This window comes from Hypomesus transpacificus, chromosome 9 (assembly GCF_021917145.1).
Source record: "Hypomesus transpacificus isolate Combined female chromosome 9, fHypTra1, whole genome shotgun sequence".
Classification (NCBI taxonomy): Eukaryota; Metazoa; Chordata; class Actinopteri; order Osmeriformes; family Osmeridae; genus Hypomesus; species Hypomesus transpacificus.
The window spans coordinates 10,946,840-10,971,729 of NC_061068.1; the positions used below are offsets into that span (position 1 = coordinate 10,946,840).

At 43.5% G+C, this 24,890-nt stretch overlaps 2 protein-coding genes and 1 pseudogene across 4 annotated transcripts; 2 read left to right on the top strand and 1 right to left on the bottom strand.

Annotated features, from left to right (window-relative positions):
• Positions 1–3,940: 3,940 nt before the first annotated feature.
• LOC124471561 lies at positions 3,941–10,137 on the top strand (annotated as a pseudogene).
• On the bottom strand, positions 5,856–21,549 carry slc6a14 (solute carrier family 6 member 14). 3 transcript variants are annotated; one of them, XM_047026077.1, is made up of 16 exons: positions 21,431–21,549; positions 20,847–21,012; positions 20,557–20,688; positions 20,271–20,420; positions 19,964–20,075; positions 19,575–19,707; positions 19,319–19,459; positions 19,029–19,164; positions 18,823–18,915; positions 18,606–18,731; positions 18,403–18,521; positions 18,143–18,242; positions 17,903–18,012; positions 10,702–10,869; positions 10,469–10,580; positions 5,856–5,881 (listed from the first exon to the last, which is right to left on the bottom strand). In XM_047026077.1, exons 1-15 carry the CDS (start codon positions 21,494–21,496, stop codon positions 10,470–10,472), a joined length of 1,863 nt encoding a protein of 620 aa, XP_046882033.1. In that variant the 5' UTR covers positions 21,497–21,549; the 3' UTR covers positions 5,856–5,881; position 10,469. The 3 variants fall into 3 exon arrangements, with proteins under 3 accessions (XP_046882033.1, XP_046882032.1, XP_046882034.1); XM_047026076.1 differs by lacking the exons at positions 5,856–5,881; positions 10,469–10,580; positions 10,702–10,869 and adding exons at positions 10,240–10,468; positions 17,402–17,513; positions 17,631–17,798; XM_047026078.1 differs by lacking the exons at positions 5,856–5,881; positions 10,469–10,580 and having other exon boundaries at positions 10,727–10,869; positions 17,799–18,012.
• Positions 13,983–16,903, top strand: LOC124471560 (acidic mammalian chitinase-like). The gene is made up of 11 exons (XM_047026110.1): positions 13,983–14,057; positions 14,170–14,199; positions 14,495–14,696; positions 14,868–14,924; positions 15,027–15,192; positions 15,373–15,497; positions 15,595–15,718; positions 15,832–16,017; positions 16,135–16,257; positions 16,353–16,491; positions 16,562–16,903. The coding sequence occupies exons 1-11, from the start codon at positions 14,018–14,020 to the stop codon at positions 16,804–16,806; spliced, it is 1,437 nt and encodes a 478-aa protein (XP_046882066.1). The 5' UTR covers positions 13,983–14,017; the 3' UTR covers positions 16,807–16,903.
• Positions 21,550–24,890: the final 3,341 nt, after the last annotated feature.

Below are 24,890 nucleotides of genomic sequence, written 5' to 3' on the forward strand. Positions count from 1 at the left end.
TTTTGTTTTTTTCACAATGTATGCTTCATGTTTGGCTACCCGCAATGTTTGGGAATATCTCTGTGTTATGATCAGTGACCTATGCAATTTTGTAAAGCTCTCTCTTGGAAGTCGCTTTGGATAAAAGCGCCTGCTAAATGAATAAATGTATAAGAAAGAAGGAGTCATGGAGAGAGAGTGTGTGTGTGTTTGTAGTTTCAGTGTCTGTCTCACGAAGAGCCCAGTAAACCTGGTTTATCAACCTCCAACAATCCTCTAATGAGAACTCTCCTCCCTCACTTCTCTCCTCTGTCTCCTCCTTCTCTCTCTTTTCTGTTTCCTCCCTCTCTCTCCTCTCTATCTTCCCTCTCTCTTTCCTCGCTCTCTTCCTTCTCTTTCCTCTCTCTCTTCTCTCTCTCTTTGTATTCATGCATCACTGTGTTTACGCCCTCAGCCATTCATCCTCCATTTTTGACAGTCAAGGTAAAAACAGAAAGCATCCGACTGAAGTTTGGTCTTCTCAACAAATAATGACAATAATTCAGCAGTCGAGTACAGAAATCCCATGGCAATGAGAGTGTGAATGTATGTGTGTGCATGTGTTGGTGGAGCTGCATACTATACGGCAGATTCACCTTCCATTGGCCTTTTCCTTCCAACTGTATTCAAACTCTATATGGAAAACTCTTTGTATGTTCTCAATGAATTCTACAGTCGGTAAAGAACATGGACAACACTCCATTTAACACAGCAACACATACTTTCAATTCCTGTCATTGTTTATCTTGTGATATCAAGTTCCTCAACACAATTCTTCCGTATTCACTGCTTAGAGGGGCTTTCTGTCTTGCTGCAGAAAAATATCAGCTCCTGCTTTGAGAGCTTGAGAGAGTGGGACTTTAAGGACCGGCTTGATGGCTGAGTGACACGGGAAGAAAAAGGAGAGGCTGCATTAAAGACAGTAAGTGCTTGGGGTGTACTCTACTCCCCCCTCACAAAGTATGCTCCACTTACAAGGAGAGAAGGAGGAAGTGGACGGACTCATTCTGTTTGTATTGTGTGGTCGGATGAGCAGTAATGAAAGGAGGACTGAAGGAGAGGTGAGGATGGATGGATAGGAGGATGAAAGCACTAACTGTTGGGTCGTCTTCGTTTCTTAAGTGTTCTTAAGTGTTTCTTAAGGAAAAGGAAGGGCTGGGAGCACAGAGGTTATCTCATAAAAGCAATGTTTTAGGCACACTTACACACATACGCGCACACCCACACATGCATACACACACAGACACAAATGATATACAACATAATAATTTTATATATTTCATCTGTATTTCTCCAAGATATTTTATATTAGTTACGTTTACACATGTATGTCTTTATGTGGTTTATAGGCCTGTTATTGTTGCACAATTTGGTTCTCTAATGGTTCTCTCCTTCATTAGGCTGATTCAAGATCACACACACACACACACACACAGAAAGACAGCAGTGAGTGGTAGCATGCTGAAAGGAATGAGAAGAAGAGGTTGCCATAGCAACTCTGTGAGAGCGTTGCTTTTATTGGAGAGAAAAAACTGAGCTATGCTTCCTCTCCCTTCTCCTTTTCTTCCACTCTTTTGTCTCCCAGCACCGTTGTGTGCATAGTTATACTGTCACAAACATCTTTTCACTATGTATATTTCAGAGGAGAATGTGTAGAAATGATTCTCTCAGTGACTAATTCAGTTAGGAGTGTCACAATAAGAACTTAAAAGGCTGTTTACTCCATTGGATTATGTGAAGGCTTGTGTGTGTGTGGGTGTGGGGGAGTGTATGTCGGTATGGTATGCGTGAGAGAAGCTAAGAGAGGGAGAAAGAAAGAAGATTTTTTTAATAGGTTCATTTTTCCATGTCTGGATGAATTGAACAGCAACATTGCATAGCAACAGAATACCTTTTTTTTTAAGCTACCACAATTACTGACTTGAACCCTTTGTGTATGTGTGTGGATAGTGTGTGTTTGTAAGTCTGCTCTCACTGAGACATGCTTTAGACTCATATAGATCCTTAAACTGAAGCATGTCGCAGTATCAGTTTCTGGTAAATTAATCATACATAAAAAAGCCCTACAGGTAGGCAACCCTACACACACACACACAAGACAAAGACATACGCAAACACATAAACAACAAATTACATACATGTAGATGCTACAATTACCGCAGAATTGTTGTCTCCATGTATTGTATTTAAGGCTGGATTGAGACATTATCTCTCTATATATAATCTCTCTCTTTGTGTGTGTGAGTTGAAATCATAAATATTTCTGAGAGACGATGATTGAGAATCTGCTGCCATGGTGACAGGCCCAGCAGTATCTAATAGCAACTAGATACCAAACCTTACATCGGAAAGAGGGAGAGAGAGAGAGGGAGAGAGACACTAAACACCATCATGTGTGACTCATACTTTAAAAGAACACAACCTTATGACTGTTGCGCAGTTCTCCTCATGGCATGAACATAACTCATAACTGGATGTTACATCATGGATTTACTGGATCAAAAAACACAGCAACTCAAAGCTAGGCAGCACAGTATAGCACAGTACTCAACACAGTAAACCACATTTGGTAATAAAATATGGAAATTTCCCACCACACTGTTGAGCTGCACTGTTAATGGAGAAAGCTTCATGATGGCCAAGGTGAATAAAGCCTGCAATAGCTGCTTATTGTTTCTCCTTTCCCTTTGTATGGCTTTGTGTGAGTGTGTGTGTGTTTATGTGTCATGTGTTAATGGCAACAGGTCTATTTCCAGTGTCAACACGCTGGATTGCTGGCTTTGGGGTTACCATGGTTACTGGTGAAGAAGGATGGTAGAAGGTTACACAGAGAGAATGAGAGAGCGAGATAGAAAGATAGGGATGGAGGGAGGAATGGAGGGAGACAATCAGATGGATGGTGATAAAATATGGTCATAATGGTCCATTACGATACAGAAGCAAAAGGTGGTGTTTAGTTGCATGACAAATTTAAGGGACTATGTAGGAAACAAAATGTCATAACCTGCTCCGAGTTGGTCATGGGACAACAGTGGCCTCTGATGGTCATGTTTGACACTGCTGCTGCCAAAATACAGATGGTAGGAGACCTGTAGACTTCTCCAAGTCTCCATCTTCACTAATGGCCATCCTTCCACAACAGGTACATTCCCATTGATACACCTTCAACATGATTTCCACCCAATCCACATAAAGAGGGACCACACTATAGTGGGAAGCGTTGTACTTTATATGTTCACACTAGAGGGGGAAACAGGTAGTAAGCAGGTATCCAACTGAGCAATATGTGACGCAGCCTTTCAGTGTCATAGAGGACGTTTTTGTGTGTGGACTGATACTGCAGCTATGTACTGAGGGTTTGATATGTGTTCTTAAATGATAAGGCAGGCAGGTACAACCACTTACAGTAGGTACCACTGAGCAAACACCAGCACCAGCTGTCAGACACTTTCTGGCCTCTCCCAGACAATGAGCCCTTGTAGCGTCTTAACAGAGGTCACAGTAATGACTTGCACATTCATTCTGGATAGACTGCCATCATGTAATTCAATTCTATTTACTTTATGGATCCCAAAGGAAATTCATGGATGTTGATGTCTATGTGGTTGTTGTTACAGTGGCGTAACTCATAACTAATGTTTTAATTTATTGCTCTTACAAATTAAGGTAAGCATTTAGTAAATGTAACAACATGTTTAATACATAGTTACATATGTTGACAAAATAATGATGGACTTAAATGGACTGACCCCAAACAAGCTGTATTGTAAGTGGAGTTGGTGGGGGATGTTAAAAGAGGCAGCAACTTGCACTAGAAAGTGATATCTTAAATAAGCAAGAAATTATATTATTACAGAAGGACGTGTGAAGTTTATCAGGTTTTCATGGCACAACACAATGGAAATCTCTGGTCAAAACAAATGTCAATGTGGCTGAATGCTGACTTTTATTGAGTCAACCACAGTGGAGAAGCCAGATCAAACATGGTGTACAGATAGAGGAAGGAGCCTGGGCTATATAAGGTTCATCCAGCCCTCACACCAATGTACAGAGGCAACATGGGTAAACTACTCATCTGTGTTGGTAAGCAGATACCGGTACACCAGAGCATTTTCTCTTCATTTTGACTAAATGCTGTTATTTCTCCATGACCTGTCTTTAACATACTTCTCTCTCACTCTTCTTCTCTTTGTAGGATTGGCTCTCCTGCTGCATGTGCAGCTAGGTAAGTACAATATAAAATAATGGTTAGTCTGTTAATGTGGACAGGGTTGGAATGTATACCTCTATGACCTGAGCTCAAATTGCACTCTAAGATTTACTGACATCACGTGGTAAAATAAATCTACCGAAAGTCAATGAACATCCACGTTCCTATCCTTTGAGTGGACCATAACCATATTCCTTTGTTTATCATGCAATCCAGGATTTTCAAGTAATTATCTTATCTGAATACTGCACAAACCCTGACACTAACCCTACCCCCGACAACAACATCATCTCTTTGTATCTCTGTCTAGGATCCTCCTACATCCTCTCCTGTTATTTCACCAGCTGGGGACAGTACCGACCAGGAGCAGGGAAGTATTTCCCTACCGACATTGACCCATGTCTCTGTGACCACCTCATCTATGCCTTCGCTGGCATGGACAGCAACCAGATCAAAGCCTCCGAGTGGGAAGACGAGAAGCTCTACGGACAGTTCCAGGCCCTCAAGAACCAGTAAGTACTCACTCACAGACACACACACTCACGAGTGCACAAGTCCATACGCTTTTGCACATTTATAGGTTTGCACATGCACATATTTAAACACACATGTACACACACTCACGCTACCACATAAAAGTGCACAAATCTCTGAGCCGTTTTGTTCTCTGTGTTTCTAGGAACAGCAACCTGAAGACCCTGTTGGCCATCGGAGGATGGAACTTTGGCACTCAAAAGTAAATCCAGACTGAGCGTTCCTTCTCTTATCCACGCACCTGCCTCCAACCCAGCACCCAACTAGGAAGAGCGAAATGCTGACGCTACATGTCTGTCCTCAGGTTCACAGCCATGGTCTCCAGTGCTGCTAATCGCCAGACCTTCATCACCAGTGTGATCAAGTTCCTCCGTCAGTACCAGTTTGATGGCCTGGACATTGACTGGGAATACCCCGGCTCCCGAGGCTCCCCTCCAGAGGACAAGCAGCGCTACACCACCTTGATGCAGGTACTGTCAGACCCCCTCTCCTGCAGATCTACAGCTCCACTACATGTTCCTCTGCCTCCTTACAGTAAGAGAAGCAAGGCATCATAAATCCTCGTCGAAAGTCTTACGTTTCTACTTTGGGATCGATTGTGTGCATTCAAGCATACAATATTGACACGTTCTGCTGTTCTCTGTGTTTAGGAACTGCTGAGCGCATTCGTGGAGGAAGGAAAGAGTACCAACCGCCCCCGTCTGATGCTGACCGCCGCCGTGTCTGCTGGGAAGGAAATCATCGACAATGGATACCAGATCGCCCAGATTGGACAGTCAGTTTGCACGCACACACACATATACGCACAGGATACACAAGTTTCTTTATCAAGTGTGCTGTGGTGATACCTTAAGTTTGTCTTTGTCAGAGTGCTGGACTACATCCATGTGATGACCTATGATTTCCATGGCTCCTGGGAAAAGAACACTGGGGAGAACAGCCCTCTGTACAGAGGCCCATCTGACCAGGGAGACCACATCTACTTCAATGTGGTGAGTGATGAACTCCTGTCTATCTCTTTCTTTGTCCACTTCCCGCTGTTGATGAAGAAAGTGTGAAGAAGGTGTCTCAGGAGACACCGTCTCGACATCCGGGCAGAGAGCAGCAAGAGCATTCCCCCTGAGAAAGAAGAAAAAGAAGACCAGACAAAAGGGTGGAGGCCGGGGAGGTGGAGGCCGCAGGAGGCCGAGAGAGTTTGAGTCGTACTAGCAATACGGGACCTGGAATCCCTGCTATATACCCCGCTCTATTAGAAGGGTGTGCCTGACGCGTGATGACGATTTGCTAGTCGCGCTACGTCTCGCGTCCTCTGCATAAACCAGCTTCGCTTGTTTCATAACGGTAACTAGCTGCAACAGCTAGTAGTTAGCTACAATTGTAACAAGCTGTAGTAGTAGCCTGCTGTAGTTACTGTATTCTATTACTGGGCAGGCAAAATTGTAACATTATAACAAAAACATAATGATGGCCTACACTGGCAAACTGTTAGACTATCAATTAGAATTGTTTAAAGTTATCCATCTAATCCAAAATTGGGTTATATTTGCTTTTCAACAATATAATGTTACCGTCAAAATGTTACGTTAGTCAAGTTACCTTAGTTAATCTAGTTTAATAACAGTTTAATGCTGTTGACACATTAGTTTGTACTGTTTCAGGAATTTGACAATGTCTGACCGTAGGCCAAGAAAGAAAAACTTCACACATGAAGAAATCCTCATCCTGCTTTCAAAATATAAACTAAACAAAGGACCATTAGAATCCAAATTTAACACCTTTGTAACAAATAAAGTGAAGCAACAAATATTGGAGGACATCACAGACACCATCAATTCGAAAGGAGTGGAGCACAGGGATGTCAAGGAAGTTAGAAAGAAGTGGAGTGATTTAAAGATGCAAGCCGTTGAGGACTTTCCACGAAATGTCCCAACAGGAGGTGGTCCAAAGCCAGAAATGGGACCATATTCCTCTCTTGTATTGGACATTGTTGGTGAGGACTCCCCCTCAGTAATTGGGATTTCATGTGGGGTTGAGAGTGGAACAGCAGAAGATGCTCCTCACCAGTTTCCCCAAAATCTCTCCCAGCAACAGCCCTCGCACCAACACCAGCACCACCTCCCCCTCATACAGCCGAACAACCTCTCTCCCCACCTGCAGAAACATGTCTGCTTGAGACACCTCAGGGTGGCTCCAACACCCACCTACCACCAGCAGCCAAGCATGCTAAAGGCAACAGGAGGCCTCCTACTCCTAGCACAGAAGCCTAGAAAATATTCCTAGCCTAGAAAATATTGACACACTGAGATGTCAACTCTTTAAAGCGGAAATTGAAAACTCAAACAGGAAACAGAAAAGATACAAGCAGAAAAAGAAAAAATGGAGCTTGAAAAGATCCAATTGAACATAGAAATATTGACACTAAAAGAAGATCTTAAAACAAAGAGATACGTCATCACACTTTCAAATGAGCCATAGCATTCAGACAACTCTAATTAGGGCAGAATAAATGGATAAATAATAATATTTTACTATTTCTATTGATAATTATTTTTTTATTGATAATTATAATTTATTTGTGCAGTTTCTTATTTCAAATATTTTGAGAACAATGTTTTAGCTATAGTTCTTGTTTTGCAGTAGGCCTATATCTAATAAATTTATTGCAATATACAGTTTTTGTTCATGCCCATTCTTGTGGGAGGTTATTTATTAGCAGCTCATCCAAAGTAGGATGTAGTAAGATAGGCCCGGACAGTGGTAGCCTCAGTTGGTAGGTTGTCCTCACCGAAGGGAATGTCTATGTAACCCCTATCATCTGCATTTCTTTCCTCCACCAGTGGTACTTTCCACATCATTGCCATGTTGTGTAAGACAATGCAGGCACTAGTTACAGCGGCAGCTCTGTCAGGCTCCATCAAGATGCCTATGACAAAGGGAAGGCATGTAGGTATTCATTTGGGACATAAAAGGCTATGTGAGGATCCAGAGCCTGCAGTGCTTTAAAATAAAGTACGCAATGAAGTTAGAATAAAATATAGCTGGATACCTCTGTGCAAACAGGCCCATCGGTTCTTCAGAACACCTATGCACCGCTCTACCACATTTCTGGTCTTGGTGTGTGCTGAATTGTAGCGCTGCTCACTGACACTTGCTGGGTTTCGGTATGGGGTCACAAGCCATTTTCTCAAGGGATACCCTGAATCTCCTAGCAACCTCCCGGGGTATCGTCCAGCCTCAAAATCTCTCCAAAGGCTAGATTGCTTGAGGATGAAGCTGTCATGCTTTGCCCCTGGCCATTTGATCACTGAATTTGTAATTACAAGGTCAGCATCACATTCAATCTGCGTGTTGATCGAGTGGTATCCCTTCCTGTTCACAAAGTCATTCTCGTTTTCTTTGGGTCCCTTAATTCTGATGTGGGTGCCACTACACAGCCAAGTATGTCAGGAAAACGTTCCATACGTTGGAACTTTTTAAGTTGGTGCAACGCTTAAATGTTAGTAGCGCGTAAACTCCGACCTAAATTAGTAGTTCAAACTAGGCTACGTTTGAATGTACGCATAGCTGGTGCAACCCAGTGCTGGATTTTTTGTGTATTTATCAATCTGCAGATTGGTAGAGAAAACCAGACCTCTGACAATAAATGACAACACAACACCAGGCTTAGGTCTCAATCATGTCTTTCTCCGCTCTGAAGGCCGGAGGACTATCTTTACAGGGCACAAGAATGTAAACATCGATAGTGACAGTCAGGCAGTAATGACGTTACAACAGTCTCAGAGAAAGATTCACAGCTCCCAACACATGACCACTCAGACTAGAGAGTTCATAATTTGAGCTCTCCTTGTAGTCATGACAAGGAACGTTTAGCCAGCACTTTCTCCTGATCCCGAACATCTATTAACCCTGACAGACACCAACTACTCTTATTAATGGCAAGATTACATGAGAACATACTAACTAGTGTCCAATGATTATCTATTGATTAGTGAATAACACAGGAAATCGCAATTTCTTCCACACTGTCTGACAGAAGCTTAATATATTCATAGAGGTGATCCATCAACACTGTGAGCGTTTGTGTTTTCAGGACTACGCCATGAAATACTGGAAAAGCAATGGTGCCCCAGCTGAGAAGCTGCTGGTTGGTTTCCCAACCTTCGGCCACACCTTCCGCCTCGCTTCCGCCTCCAACACTGGAGTAGGAGCTCCCTCCGCTGGCCCCGGCCCCGCTGGCACTTTCACCCGCCAGGCTGGCTCCTTGGCTTACTATGAGGTCTGTATGTGTGTGTGTGTGTGTGTGTGTGTGTGTGTGTGTGTGTGTGTGTGTGTGTGAAGTGGAGGGGGTTGTGAATGCTTGTGTACTGCATGTGTGTGTGTTTACATTTTACATTTAGTCATTTAGCAGACGACTTACAGTAAGTACAGGGACATTCCCCCCGATGCAAGTAGGATGAAGTGCCTTGCCCAAGGACACAACATCAGTTGGCACGGCTGGGAATCAAACTGGCAACCTTCAGATTACTAGCCCGACTCCCTCACCGCTCAGCCATCTGACTCCCCAGTTTACAGCATGGAGAATCTAACCCCTTTCACTGCACCTTCTATCAGATCTGCACCTTCCTGAAGCAGGGGGCCACCCAGGCTTGGGACTCTACCCAGGATGTGCCCTACGCCTACGACAGCAAGAACATGTGGGTTGGATATGACAATGTCAAGAGCTTCCAGACCAAGGTATTACATCATGCGCACGTGTCACTACTACTGAGTTGACATGACATGGAGCTGGTCATGTGATACATGTCTGTAAACCTTCTTCCTCCCCACAGATCCAATGGCTGAAGCAGGCTGGTTTTGGAGGAGCCATGGTGTGGACTCTGGATCTGGATGACTTCAGTGGCACCTTCTGCGGCCAGGGCAGATACCCTCTGATCAACACCATAAAGAGCGGTCTGGGCACAGGAGCAGGTGATGCATGCAGACACACGCTAACACACACACACACACACCTGACTAATAATCTCTCCTGTCCAGGTTGTGCTGCTCGCACAGACACCTCCCTCCCGTAACCCAAGCTCCTCCCCAGCCCCCACCCAGTGGTGGTAGTGGTGGTGCCACTGGAGGATCTGGCTTCTGTGCTGGCAAGGCCAACAGTCTCTTCCCAGACCCCACCAACAAGAACCACTTCTATGAATGCAGCCAGGGAGTGACCTACACCCAGCACTGTGCTGCTGGACTGGTGTTTGATGCCAGCTGCTCCTGCTGCAACTGGGCTTAAACCTCCCCTTCAGATCCCTCAGTAGAACAAGATCAGCCACATGTAACAATTGTAAACCATTTCTGATCTGACTGTAATAAACATAGTTTCAAGCAACCCAGAAGAGTGTGCCTCTATTGTGAAAAAGAACAAACTATTCAAGGCTGCTGACATCACGTAACATAGAGATAGAAAAAACACAAATCAAACAACAGAATATGTGATCGTCATCATAAACAACATAACAAAGCAAAAAGATGTATTCATACACAGGCAGCACATATATAAAACAAAAAATACACAAAGACGATATACAATACAAATTGCACTGCAACCAAACTACAATAAAACCTAACTGAAATCAAGGCATTAAAACAGTGTTGTTTTAATGTGTTGTGTTTCAGTGTTGATTCACTCACTGTACTTGATCTCACTGTACACACACACACCTCACAGTTGTGGGAGACTGTAGGAGTTGATGTCTCGTTTGTAACGCTCTCCACGGTGAGTCTCCAGGTAGGGACCCCAGGCCTCCGTCGGAGAACAAATCTCTTTCAAACGCTGCATTCATACATACATACACTAATTAGTTTTGACACCTGATGAACATATATAAGAATTACACAGTAGGCTTTACTTTATACAGTTTAACACATGACTACAGCCTCACACATATTCACACCTGCAATGGTCCTCCCAATGCTCTGATGAACTTGTAAATAGTGATGATCGGGATCCAGATGAGACAGAAGGCAGTGATACACCAGCCCAGTGCTATGCCCCACCATGGGTACTGTACACCTGCATAAGTTGGGACCTCGAAGGTGAACAGAGACCAGGCCAGAATGACCTGCAGCAGAGAGAATGAGAGAGCGAGATAGAAAGATAGGGATGGAGGGAGGGAGACAATCAGATGGATGGTGATAAAATATGGTCATAATAGTCCATTACGATACAGAAGCAAAAGGTGGTGTGTAGTTGCATGACAAATTTAAGGGACTATGTGGGAAACTGACAAAATGTCATAACCTGCTCCGAGTTGGTCATGGGACAACAGTGGCCTCTGATGGTCATGTTTGACACTGCTGCTGCCAAAATACAGATAGTAGGAGACCTGTAGACTTCTCCAAGTCTATATCTTCACTAATGGCCATCCTTCCACAACAGGTACATTCCCATTGATACACCTTCAACATGATTTCCACTCAATCCACATAAAGAGGGACCACACTATAGTGGGAAGCGTTGTACTTTATATGTTCACACAGGGTCGGACTGGGACTGAAAAACAGCCCGGGACTTTGAAGCACAGACCGGCCCGCCCCTACCCCCCCCCCCCCTCCACTTTCTCCCTCACTTTCTTTTTCCATACTTGTCTCTGTTTCTGCATCTGCTATTTGATGTTGCAAAAGAACAATAATCAGTTAACTATATTAAATAATGACAATCAATTCAACAAACTAATTTCCATATAATAACCCTGTTAACACACTGACTCTTGTGTACAGTTTTAGTGCTGTACCAGTCATAGTCTCTCCACTGGACCCTGTCACCACAGCAGCCTCCATCTCTTTCCCTGTGTCAAAATCATGACAATTGCATTTGAGCCACAGCACATTTATTATTTGAAGCCAAAAAACATGTGCATATTTAGATGAGTGCCTATTTCTCTTGGCCATTTCTATTACTTCATTTAAAATGTATAGGCTAGTCTATATATTGGCTAACAGTAATATCAAATGTATAATGTTTAAAGAAAAATTAAAACAATATGGTTTGGAATGATATTGATTTGAATTTTCTAATGTCGAAATTACAGCAGCTTACAGCTACTTGCACCGGGCGCCTCTGGTACAGCCGCATCTTCGGGCTGCAAACTCTCTCCGTCTTTTGACGGCGTAAACATGTATTCCATACTTCTACATTGTGCAGCATTTATGTCCGTACAGCATATGCTTGCTGTGCCCGTTGTCCTTCTCCTTTTCTTTTCCTTTCCATTTTTTTGCTAAAGAAACAACGATGTTAGCTAAAATAGCTCTAACGAATTGGCTGTACCCGGAAAACAATTGATTTTTGACCAATCGTGATCTTTAAAATGGACGGACAAGTGCACCGTTCAAGTTTACACGGGGGAAATGCCCACCCCCACCCTTGGATTTTGGATCGCTCCAGTTAAACAGTTGAATGGTATTGAGGCTGTCCCTAAAAGTGAGCGTAAACTATTACAGACATCCAAAGTTGCAGAAAATCAATTCCGGACGCAATCCCGACCTAACTCTAAGATCCGGATGCATGAAGTACCCCCTCAACCAGCCCGTACACCCCCCCCCCCCCCCCCCCCCCCCCAAAAAAAAAAAAAAAAAAAAAAACGCTGTCATGACGCGCGATATGCACCTATCTCTAACAGAAATTACAATTTCACAGTCTCTCGCTCGGTCGAAATACAAAATCCCCGATTTCCGGGACATTGTATAGCATTTGCCGGCGTCAGGGAGCGGCTATTGAAATGCAGGAGACTCCCAGACCTTCCGGGTGACTTGGGATGTCTGCTATTAGGATTTGTTTTTCTTGAATAGTGCCGTGGCCGTAGCGGCCGTTTGTTTGACAGGCCGTTCGGGAAATCACACGAGTCTTTAGATGGCCAGTCCGACCCTGGTTCACACTAGAGAGGAAAACAGGTAGTAAGCAGGTATCCAACTGAGCAATATGTGACGCAGCCTGTCAGTGTCATAGAGTAGGGTGACCAGACGTCCTTTTTTACCCGGACATGTCCTCTTTTTGAGACCTAAAAAATGCGTCCGGCAGGGATTCCAAAATCGTCCGGGATTTTGCCTCGTTGGATATTTGTGTTTCTCTGGGTCTTTGACAAACTAATTATTACGCCCGGCCTTACAAATTTTGGAAGGGTAGGCTATCTCCCTTACGTTCCACCTTCTTGCGCGAGCTCTGACCGAAGAGAGAACTGTCATTGGTCAACCGCCTTTTCAGTGTTGCCAGATGTACGAAAATTATCTTCCAAATACATGATTGTGAGCCTTTGGTGTGATACCATTTTCAATCTGGCAACAATGTGAGCACCTTGCCGCCTTTGTTGAATATATGAGGGGGACTGAAAAGTGTCTTAATTTTCAGATTTTAATATGTGACCATAAACAATTAATTATTTCGAATTTTGTATGTGTCATCATTATTGCTTTAATATATGGATAAGACACATTAAAGACATTAAACAACCACTGAAAGCCACAGAAGCCACCCTACATAGAGGACGTGTTTGTGTGTGGACTGATACTGAAGCTATGTACTGAGGGTTTGATATGTGTTCTTGAATGATAAGGCAGGCAGGTACAACCACTTACAGTAGGTACCACTGAGCAAACACCAGCACCAGCTGTCAAGACACTTTCTGGCCTCTCCCAGACAATGAGCCCTTGTAGCGTCTTAACAGAGGTCACAGTAATTCCACATTCATTCTGGATAGACTGCCATCATGTAATTCAATTCTATTTACTTTATGGATCCCAAAGGAAATTAATGGATGTGGATGTCTATTACTGTGGTTGTTTTTACAGTGGCCTAACTCATAACTAATGTATTAGTTTATTGCTCTTTCAAATTAAGGTAAGCATTTAGTAAATGTAACAACATGTTTAATACATAGTTACATATGTTGACAAAATAATGATGGACTTAAATGGACTGACTCCAAACAAGCTGTATTGTAAGTAGAGTTGGTGGGGGATGTTAAAAGAGGCAGCAACTTGCACTAGAAAGTGATATCTTAAATAAGCAAGGAATCATATCATTACAGAAGGACGTGTGAAGTTTATCAGGTTTTCATGGCACAACACAATGGAAATCTCTGGTCAAAACAAACATCAATGTGGCTGAATGCTGACTTTTATTGAATCAACCACAGTGGAGAAGCCAGATCAAACATGGTGTACAGATAGAGGAAGGAGCCTGGGCTATATAAGGTTCATCCAGCCCTCACACCAATGTACAGAGGCAACATGGGCAAACTACTCATCTGCGTTGGTAAGCAGATACCGGTACACCAGAGCATTTTCTCTTCATTTTGACTAAATGCTGTTATTTCTCCATGACCTGTCTTTAACATACTTCTCTCTCACTCTTCTTCTCTTTGTAGGATTGGCTCTCCTGCTGCATGTGCAGCTAGGTAAGTACAATATAAAATAATGGTTAGTCTGTTAATGAGGACAGGGTTGGAATGTATACCTCTATGACCTGAGCTCAAATTGCACTCTAAGATTTACTGACATCACGTGGTAAAATACATCTACCGAAAGTCAATGAACATCCACGTTCCTATCCTTTGAGTGGACCATAACCATATTCCTTTGTTTATCATGCAATCCAGGATTTTCAAGTAATTATCTTATCTGAATACTGCACAAACCCTGACACTAACCCTACCCCCGACAACAACATCATCTCTTTGTATCTCTGTCTAGGATCCTCCTACATCCTCTCCTGTTATTTCACTAACTGGGGACAGTACCGACCAGGAGCAGGGAAGTATTTCCCTACTGACATTGACCCATGTCTCTGTGACCACCTCATCTATGCCTTTGCTGGCATGGACAGCAATCAGATCAAGACCTACGAGTGGGACGACGAGAAGCTCTACGGACAGTTCCAGGCCCTCAAGAACCAGTAAGTACTCACTCACAGACACACACACACACTCACGAGTGCACAAGTCCATACGCTTTTGCACATTTATAGGTTTGCACATGCACATATTTAAACACACATGTACACACACTCACGCTACCACATAAAAGTGCACAAATCTCTGAGCCGTTTTGTTCTCTGTGTTTCTAGGAACAGCAACCTGAAGACCCTGTTGGCCATCGGAGGATGGAACTTTGGCACTCAAAAGTAAATCCAGACTGAGCGTTCCTTCTCTTATCCACGCACCTGCCTCCAACCCAGCACCCAACTAGGAAGAGCGAAATGCTGACGCTACATGTCTGTCCTCAGGTTCACAGCCATGGTCTCCAGTGCTGCTAATCGCCAGACCTTCATCACCAGTGTGATCAAGTTCCTCCGTCAGTACCAGTTTGATGGCCTGGACATTGACTGGGAATACCCCGGCTCCCGAGGCTCCCCTCCAGAGGACAAGCAGCGCTACACCACCTTGATGCAGGTACTGTCAGACCCCCTCTCCTGCAGATCTACAGCTCCACTACATGTTCCTCTGCCTCCTTACAGTAAGAGAAGCAAGGCATCATAAATCCTCGTCGAAAGTCTTACGTTTCTACTTTGGGATCGATTGTGTGCATTCATGCATACAATATTGACACGTTCTGCTGTTCTCTGTGTTTAGGAACTGCTGAGCGCATTCGTGGAGGAAGGAAAGAGTACCAACCGCCCCCGTCTGATGCTGACCGCCGCTGTGTCTGCTGGGAAGGGAACCATCGACACTGGATACCAGATCGCCCAGATTGGACAGTCAGTTTGCACGCGCACACACACACATACACGCACAGGATACACAAGTTTCTTTATCAACTGTGCTGTGGTGATAACTTAAGTTTGTCTTTGTCAGAGTGCTGGACTACTTCCATGTGATGACCTATGATTTCCATGGCTCCTGGGAAAAGAACACTGGGGAGAACAGCCCTCTGTACAGAGGCCCATCTGACCAGGGAGACCTCATCTACTTCAATGTGGTGAGTGATGAACTCCTGTCTATCTCTTTCTCTGTCCACTTCCCGCTGTCTGACAGAAGCTTAATATATTCATAGAGGTGATCCATCAACACTGTGAGCGTTTGTGTTTTCAGGACTACGCCATGAAGTACTGGAAGAGCAATGGTGCCCCAGCTGAGAAGCTGCTGGTTGGTTTCCCAACCTACGGCCACACCTTCCGCCTCGCTTCCACCTCCAACACTGGAGTAGGAGCTCCCTCCGCTGGCCCCGGCCCCGCTGGCACTTTCACCCGCCAGGCTGGCTTCTGGGCTTACTATGAGGTCTGTATGTGTACGTGTGTGTGTGTGAAGTGGAGGTGGTTGTGAATGCTTGTGTACTGCATGTGTGTGTGTTTACAGCATGGAGAATCTAACCCCTTTCACTGCACCTTCTATCAGATCTGCACCTTCCTGAAGCAGGGGGCCACCCAGGCTTGGGACTCTACCCAGGATGTGCCCTACGCCTACGACAGCAAGAACATGTGGGTTGGATATGACAATGTCAAGAGCTTCCAGACCAAGGTATTACATCATGCGCACGTGTCACTACTACTGAGTTGACATGACATGGAGCTGGTCATGTGATACATGTCTGTAAACCTTCTTCCTCCCCACAGATCCAATGGCTGAAGCAGGCTGGTTTTGGAGGAGCCATGGTGTGGAGTCTGGATCTGGATGACTTCAGTGGCACCTTCTGCGGCCAGGGCAGATACCCTCTGATCAACACCATAAAGAGCGGTCTGGGCACAGGAGCAGGTGATGCATGCAGACACACGCTAACACACACACACACACACACACCTGACTAATAATCTCTCCTGTCCAGGTTGTGCTGCTCGCACAGACCCCCTCCCTCCCGTAACCCAAGCTCCTCCCCAGCCCCCACCCAGTGGTGGTAGTGGTGGTGCCACTGGAGGATCTGGCTTCTGTGCTGGCAAGGCCAACGGTCTCTTCCCAGACCCCACCAACAAGAACCACTTCTATGAATGCAGCCAGGGAGTGACCTACACCCAGCACTGTGCTGCTGGACTGGTGTTTGATGCCAGCTGCTCCTGCTGCAACTGGGCTTAAACCTCCCCTTCAGATCCCTCAGTAGAACAAGATCAGCCACATGTAACAATTGTAAACCATTTCTGATCTGACTGTAATAAACATAGTTTCAAGCAACCCAGAAGAGTGTGCCTCTATTGTGAAAAAGAACAAACTATTCAAGGCTGCTGACATCACGTAACATTGATTTATATTTTTTCTATCTCTAACAACCGACTATGTGATCATCATCATAAACAACACAACAAAGCAAACAGATATATTTATACACAGGCAGCACATATATAGAACAAAAAATACACAAAGACGATATACAATATAAATTGCACTGCAACCAAACTACAATAAAACCTAACTTTAATCAAGGCATTAAAAATAACATATCATCATCATCATCATCGCCAGGATGATAGTAACAGAAACAGGTAGGAAGTAATGCTTAACAAAACCTGCCATGTGTCCCTCAGTGCTGATCAACAGAACCCCCATATACAACTGTAAAACAGAAAGGTCTGACGTGTGCCTGAAAGTTTCCACACACACAGTCTCTCTCTGTCTCTCTCTGTCCATCTGTCTGTCTGTCTCACTGCACACACACGCACACACACACACACACCTCACAGTTGTGGGAGACTGTAGGAGTTGATGTCTCGTTTGTAACGCTCTCCACGGTGAGTCTCCAGGTAGGGACCCCAGGCCTCCGTCGGAGAACAAATCTCTTTCAAACGCTGCATTCATACATACACTAATTAGTTTTGACACCTGATGAACATATATAAGAATTACACAGTAGGCTATTCTTTATACAGTTTAACACATGACTACAGCCTCACACATATTCACACCTGCAATGGTCCTCCCAATGCTCTGATGAACTTGTAAATAGTGATGATCGGGATCCAGATGAGACAGAAGGCGGTGATACACCAGCCCAGTGCTATGCCCCACCATGGGTACTGTACACCTGCATAAGTTGGGACCTCAAAGGTGAACAGAGACCAGGCCAGAATGACCTGCAGCAGAAACAGTCTGGGTCAGGGCTGAGAGGCTGAGGGGGAGGGAACTTGAGTGAATGGAATACCTTGAGGCAGTATGGATAGATGGATGAATTGCTTACAGTGATGACACAGGGGGAAATAAAGTACCAGCAGGATCTCCACCAAAACCAGAACCATAAGCTCTTGGTGCCAATCATCATTTCTATGTCTTTAATGAATCTGTTTCCACCTTTGTTTTAGAGACACGCACAAACACAATTGTCATTTGCATTCATTATGAATTGTTTATATCTTTATTTGTTTCTTATTATGCCACTACTATTAATCACTATCATAATCATCTCTCGGTCTAGGTGTACCGTATATGTAAATGACTCCAAGGACCTCTAGGAGAGCAATCATCAATCGGACCCACCCTCCGCAGAACTGGTCAATCAGAGTCACCCAGTAGATCCCTCCCTGTACACAAACACACACACACACACACACACACACACACACACACACACACACACACACACACACACACACACACACACACACACATACACAAAATGTATCTGGGAAACAAGTTTGCAGAGACTTGTGAGGGCAGTACCAGGAGTGTGGGAGAACCTACCCTGGTAACACACAGTAGGCCCAGCAGGAATAAGGCTGCACAGGTTACCACGGAGATGATGGAGCGCTTGGATTTCAGGGCTTGAGGGAAGGCATCCTCGAGGCTAGTGGTTAGAACCTCTGAGGACCACAGACAGGGGCCAGGGCTTTACAACAGCACTCCGAAGCTTGTTCCTGGTTGTCATTGTGGTCAGACATTCTCACCTATCCCAGCAAACTGGGAGTCCAGTCCCAGGGTGAGGAGCATGACGAAGAACAGGATGGACCACAGAGGAGAGATTGGAAGCTTGGAGAGGGCATCTGGGTACACGACGAAGACCAGTCCAAAGTCTGCACACACACAAACACACGACTCAGGGAACAAATAGATGAAGCCAGGGCAGCATGTTCTGTAAGAGGGCATCAAGTAGGCTTGCCTAACCTGCCTGGGCGACCTCAGTCACAGGCTTCCCATAGATGAACGCCATGTGGCCCAGGATGGAGAAGATGGCAAAGCCGGCAAACACACTTGTGGCTAAGTCAACACGGAGAGGAAGATGACACAAAGTTTGGTCATTCATGAAATCTGAGTGACGATCTTATCTGCAATCATCTCTGACATTAGTTATGCACGCTCCAAATTCTTACCACAGTTTATGAGGCAGACGACCATGGAGTCCGTATACACATTGTTTTTGAACCTGTTATAGGAGGCTAGGGCGATGATTCCACCATTTGCTGCAGACAGAGAAAAGAAGATCTGGGATGCTGCATCTTTCCAGACCTGCCACAGACAGACACAGACATATACTGACAGGCTGACAAGCAGATGTTTATGTCATGTTTACTAGCCTACATAACAACAGGATTCCTGTGTCCAGCCACAGGATTAGTGGGACTGAGGTAACGGTGAGGGTTCAGTACCCGTAGAACCTCACCTCGGCCTCAGCCAGCTTAGAGAAGTTGGACTTGGAGCCAATGTAGAAATCGATCCCGTCTTTAGCGCCCTCCAGTGTCAAACCTCGGATCAGGAGGATGAACAGCACTACATAGGGGAATGTAGCTGTGACATACACCACCTTGGAGAGAGGGGACAAAGGAAGCAGAAACAAAACACACAGATGCAGACATAGTCACTATTGAAAGGGGTTGGGGGAGCCTGAAAAAGATTGAGGCCTCTGGCTTCAGACTCACTTTCCCAGAAGACTTGACACCTTTGTAGATGGCCCCACCCACAAGGATCCAGCTCAACAGCAGACAGAGGGCCAGGTACCAGACGACTGGCCCAGTCTCATCTATACCACTAGAGCGCTGCAGGACTACCTCACTGAGAGAGAGAGACAGAGACAAACAGAGACAGAGAGGCAAACAGAGCGACAGAGAGAGAGAGAGAGAGAGAGAGAGAGAGAGAGAGAGAGAGAGAGAGAGAGAGAGAGAGAGAGAGAGAGAGGGAGGGACAAGCTACTCAGAAAGTGTGGTAAACTAAGCTACCAGTTTGAGACAGCTTTTTACAAACACACCACCAGTCTACAACAGTTTCATACACCGTAGTGTGTGTGTGTGTTTGTGCGTATTGTACTCACTCCCAGTATTTTTCACTAGCACTCTTTAGTGTGCTGCTGTTTGAATGACAGGTGTCATTCATTCCCAGCATCAGGTTGAGACTCTCATTGACACCTGTCCCATTGCAGATGTCTATACAAAGGCAAACAGGGCACAGGGGGACAGGGTAAAGATATTGGCCACCTAAAAAGTTTCTAAGATAACCACCTTCTTCAAGTCAGTGCTATTGATAAAGACCCACTCTGGCATATAGTACTGCACAGGACAGTTCAGTTGAGTAGAGTACAGTTCAGAGTAACAATTTTAGAGCATGAAGTTAAACAGAACCTTTAGGTGTGATGCTGCAGTTGCTGGAACATTCACTCCAAGGCAGAGGAAACTGGAAGGAAGAAAACAAGTAGAATAGGGAGTAGGCTATGAGCACATTATAGTAGATGGTTACAATGACGTTCGATAACACCATTGCTATCCCCACACCTGGATAGAAAAAGAGAAGTAAAAAAGGGAAAGAGAAAGAGAGAATGCACTCCAGTTACTTGTGAGGTTACATTCATTTTTCCTTTTACAATACAGAGTTTTCACAATTGGGAGAATTGAGCATTGCCAGTCTTACCCTGCATTGCTGGCACAGCCCTCCACACATTGATGGGCCCTTGGCTGCTGAACTGGCCAATGGAGCACTCCAGGAAAAAGAAAGGGATACCAATGACAAACAACATGATGGAGTAAGGGATGAGGAAGGCACCTGGTAATACACATGAAAGAGGAGGGAGAGAGGTTCAATAATTGCCATGTCATCGTCCTCCTGTAATTGTGCCAACATATCCAACTTTGGAAAAGCTTTAGTGGTTCAGATGTAGGAACACCAAATGTAGAAACACCAGATGTAGGAACACCACTCACCTCCTCCGTTCTTGTATGCCAGATAAGGGAACCTCCATATGTTTCCCAGACCGACTGCATAGCCAATCATAGACAACAAGTACTCGCTCTTACTGCTCCAGTTTCCCCTCTCTACATTCTCATCTGTGTTACCATCAGGGGCTTGTTTCTGTTTGTTCTCCCTCAACTGAAACAGACAGATCATACAAATTGAACATACTGCAAATAATAAACGTATTGCTTATCTTACGGGTCAAAATCTTCCCCAAGCAATAGTAGGGCACAGTGGTACCTGTCCAGTCTTTATTCAGTGTCATATCACATGTTTTTATTTTATACGTGGTTTGATTAATTTCTCATTTGGCTGCTAGGTGGGTATTGATAAACTGCCATGCAGTTTCACTCTTCCAAATCCATACTCAACAGCACACCAACCTATTCACTTTAAAATACACAATATTACGCCAAACAGTGTACATACTAAAGTTATTACTAAAGCTGAAGGCTCCACCAAAATAATACATATGGCCTAATACAACGATATTATGTGACGTTTCTTCTGTCAGTGTTTCTTAACTGTCTAAACATTGGGTATGATATCCTACCGTGTCAGTAGACGCAGAATTTTTTAACGCCAAGTTTGTAAAACCGCTCAATCCGACTTTCCTCATGCTGATTGCTTGATGTGAAGCTGTCTGAAGTCTTTCCAGGATGCTTTAGGAACAGTATTTAAAGTCCGGTGTGCTGGAGCGACACCTATACGTCTTTAGCCAATCACTGTCATGATCCATATTTGGAAGACAGAGGTCAGTGATGATCTCGAAAACTGCGCCCCGACACAATCAAAATTACGAGCAATGGCAGTCAGACATTTACACAAGAGCAAATTCTTAAAAATACAGTGGCCTTGAACATTCATTTGATCTTTCGTGAGGTCAATATGGACAAACACACGAATGTACATACAAAAAGATGATGGATTAGTGACGAAACATTAGCAGATTGGCAAAGCACTTTAGTGTAGCTTATATTACATGGAAAAGTGTATCAGGTGAGTAAAACTGAGCTCATAGTCTTCAGACTATGAGTCTCTGCAGATAAGCAGGTCCCTACCTTAATAATAAAAGATGACAGCCATTACTTAGCATTCATGGGAAACTGTACACTTCTACAATTCTTACTAGACCACTTATCACAGCTTTTTTATTTTTATTTTTTTACTGTGTGTCAGGTCAATGCAGCTAAGCCTACGTCATTATGGAAGCATCTCAACATTACCATGATGACAAAGCACTAGCTGACTAACACCGCCTCTTGTTGCCCAACCAGTGGCTTTTCCGACCAAGAAAACATGACAGGTGTACATGACTGTATTGGATAATTCATCAACACATGCTGTGGATGTCATGATAATTATTACAGACTACAGTGGTCAACTTAAGGATTCTGTCAGGAACAACACCAGTCTCATCATAGGATGACAGGTGGCCAAACGCTCAGTCTTCTACCACAACACTAAGGACTGTAAATAACCAAGGATTCAAAACCTGAACAACCACACTGGCCAAACCTTAAGGAAGGCTAAATGTGACATCAACCTCATAACAGAAACGTACATGATCCTATCATTATGTAGCCCTGCGTGGCGGTAGAATGTTGGACAGCGAGGTGAAGTTAGTTTAATATTCGACATTCAACATTTGTCTCGCATTCGGGCGTAGCGTTAGGGACCGTGTTTAAACTACCCATACATTTTTTTTTAATTATGAATTTTATCATATTTTCATGAATATAAAACCTCAAAAGGACACCCGATTATTCTAACAATATCTATTATACTTTCACAGCTTTTACTTTTCCAATTAAGTTTCAAACAAAATGATCGAAAATCACTAACCTCTGAAAATAGCTTAGTCCTCGCAATTCTTAACAACTTTTTCAAACTTGTCTCAAAATATCGCAAATATACACCAGATTATTTTAATAATGGGTTGCCTACTTCTACACCCTTTACCTTTTCAATTATGTTTCAAAAAAAAAATGAAAAAAAAAAGACAGCTAATCTCTGAAAATAGCATGAAATCCTCACTAATCTTCATAATTTTTTCTAAATTGTACTAATAACATAAAAGATTTTTTGACACAATTTTGAAAAAGGTATTAAGATTAGCGTGGAATTCATGCTATTTTCATAGATTAGCAATTTTCTATCATTTTGTTTGAAACTTAATTGAAAATGTACAGGGTGTAGAAGTAGGCCAGATTTAATTGGAATAATCTGGTTTATATTTGAGATGGTCTACTTCCACACCCTTTACTTTTTCAAACAAGATTTTTTGTATTTTTTATAGAAAATCGCTAATCTCTGAAAATAGCATGAAATCCTCGTTAATATTAATAACCTTTTCGAAATTGTGTCAAAAAATCTCAAATATACACCAGATTATTGTAATAGAGTCTGTCTTACTTCCACACCCTTTACAATTTCAATTATTTATTAGCATTTTTTTAAGACCTTGATTGAAAAGGTAAAGGGTGTGGAAGTAGGCCAGGCATTATTAGAATAATCTGTTGACAGTTTGAGGCTTTATATCCATAGAAACATTTTCTAAATTGAACGGTTTAGTTTTCACCCGGTCCCTAACGTGACGCTGTAAAGTAGCGTCTTCCAAATGTCAGACGAAAGTCGAATATGAAACCTACTTCACCTCGATGGTTTAGACGCCACTTAAATTCAAAATGCCCCCCAAAATGTGCTAATATTTCCAGTCGGCTAGAATGTATGTTAACCCTTTACTGCCTAGCCAACATTCCAAACATTCCATAAGCTGTTGAAATATGATATTCATATTAATATTCATATTTTATGAATTTTCATATTAAATCATACACCTTAACTGTTTATACCATCTTGAAGAGGAGAACTAGGAGATTTTTATCATGTCAATAAATATATGATCACTTGAGGCAAATCATATTTTATTAAAGTGGTTTCAGGCAGCCATTCTTTACAAAAACCTCCATCCACCATACCTCATCAGACAACTGCTATTTTCACCGATTTAATTACAAGATGGAGAAATACTTTGAGTGGGTGGAATATCCACAAGTCTGTAGGCAATGTAGAACAGAAGACGGATTAGAAATATCATATTTTGATTAAAAGTTATGACCATTCTAGTGACTAGTGGAGACATAGGGAAAACCGGAATTATCCTGTCCCAAAAGTAGCTAGCTCTATGGCTGGATACTCCTCTCGATAACTAAAAAACGTTCGAGTTTCTTCCACAATCGACCGAATTGGCCAAACAAGGCATGTACATTTAGCTTACAGTATACATAATCTACCTAGTTAATGTTGTTTTTCGAAGTTTTTTAGAAATCTGCTCAAATCGAAGCTAAACAGTGCTACTACCGTCATTGCTGCCTGTCACAAACGGCCAAGCCGGACACGTCATTCTTTCCTGAAAACACTCGCTTCACTCCCACAAACAAATTCTTCGTAAGTAAAAAGTTTAGACTTTTAATTGACAATATTGACAACACATATTAAGGAACTTGTCTTTACTCATAATATCGTCTCCGATTTCAATTCGAAGCTGTAAATCTAACACTGTAGGCAATCTCCCATGGTCTCCGCTCTGGCTCCGCCTCGGAAAACAATGGCTGCCGTTGCAGACGATAGATTTATTTCCCCCTCCCACTAACGCCTTAACCAATGATATGTACTTTGAGCTTAAGTTGTCATGAGTATCTGGCAGTTTTCAGAAATAAAATCGGTGATTGGACGGTGACGCTATTAAGGCGGGAACCATGGGCATTTTAATGCCCATATTTGAATGGTCCGGCAGGAAAGGGTTTTAATACATGTATTTCTAGCTACATTTGCAAGAAACTACTAGCTAGTAACTAGCACAACTTCAACTAGCACAAACGGCCCAACATCATTTTTGTTAGACATATGAAAACGTAGTATTGACAGTGTTCAGGTTTGTAAGAACAGCCGGGAGGGGCAAGAAAGGAAAACAGTCCATAGTCATGATGGGGGTGGGGTCATACTCCACT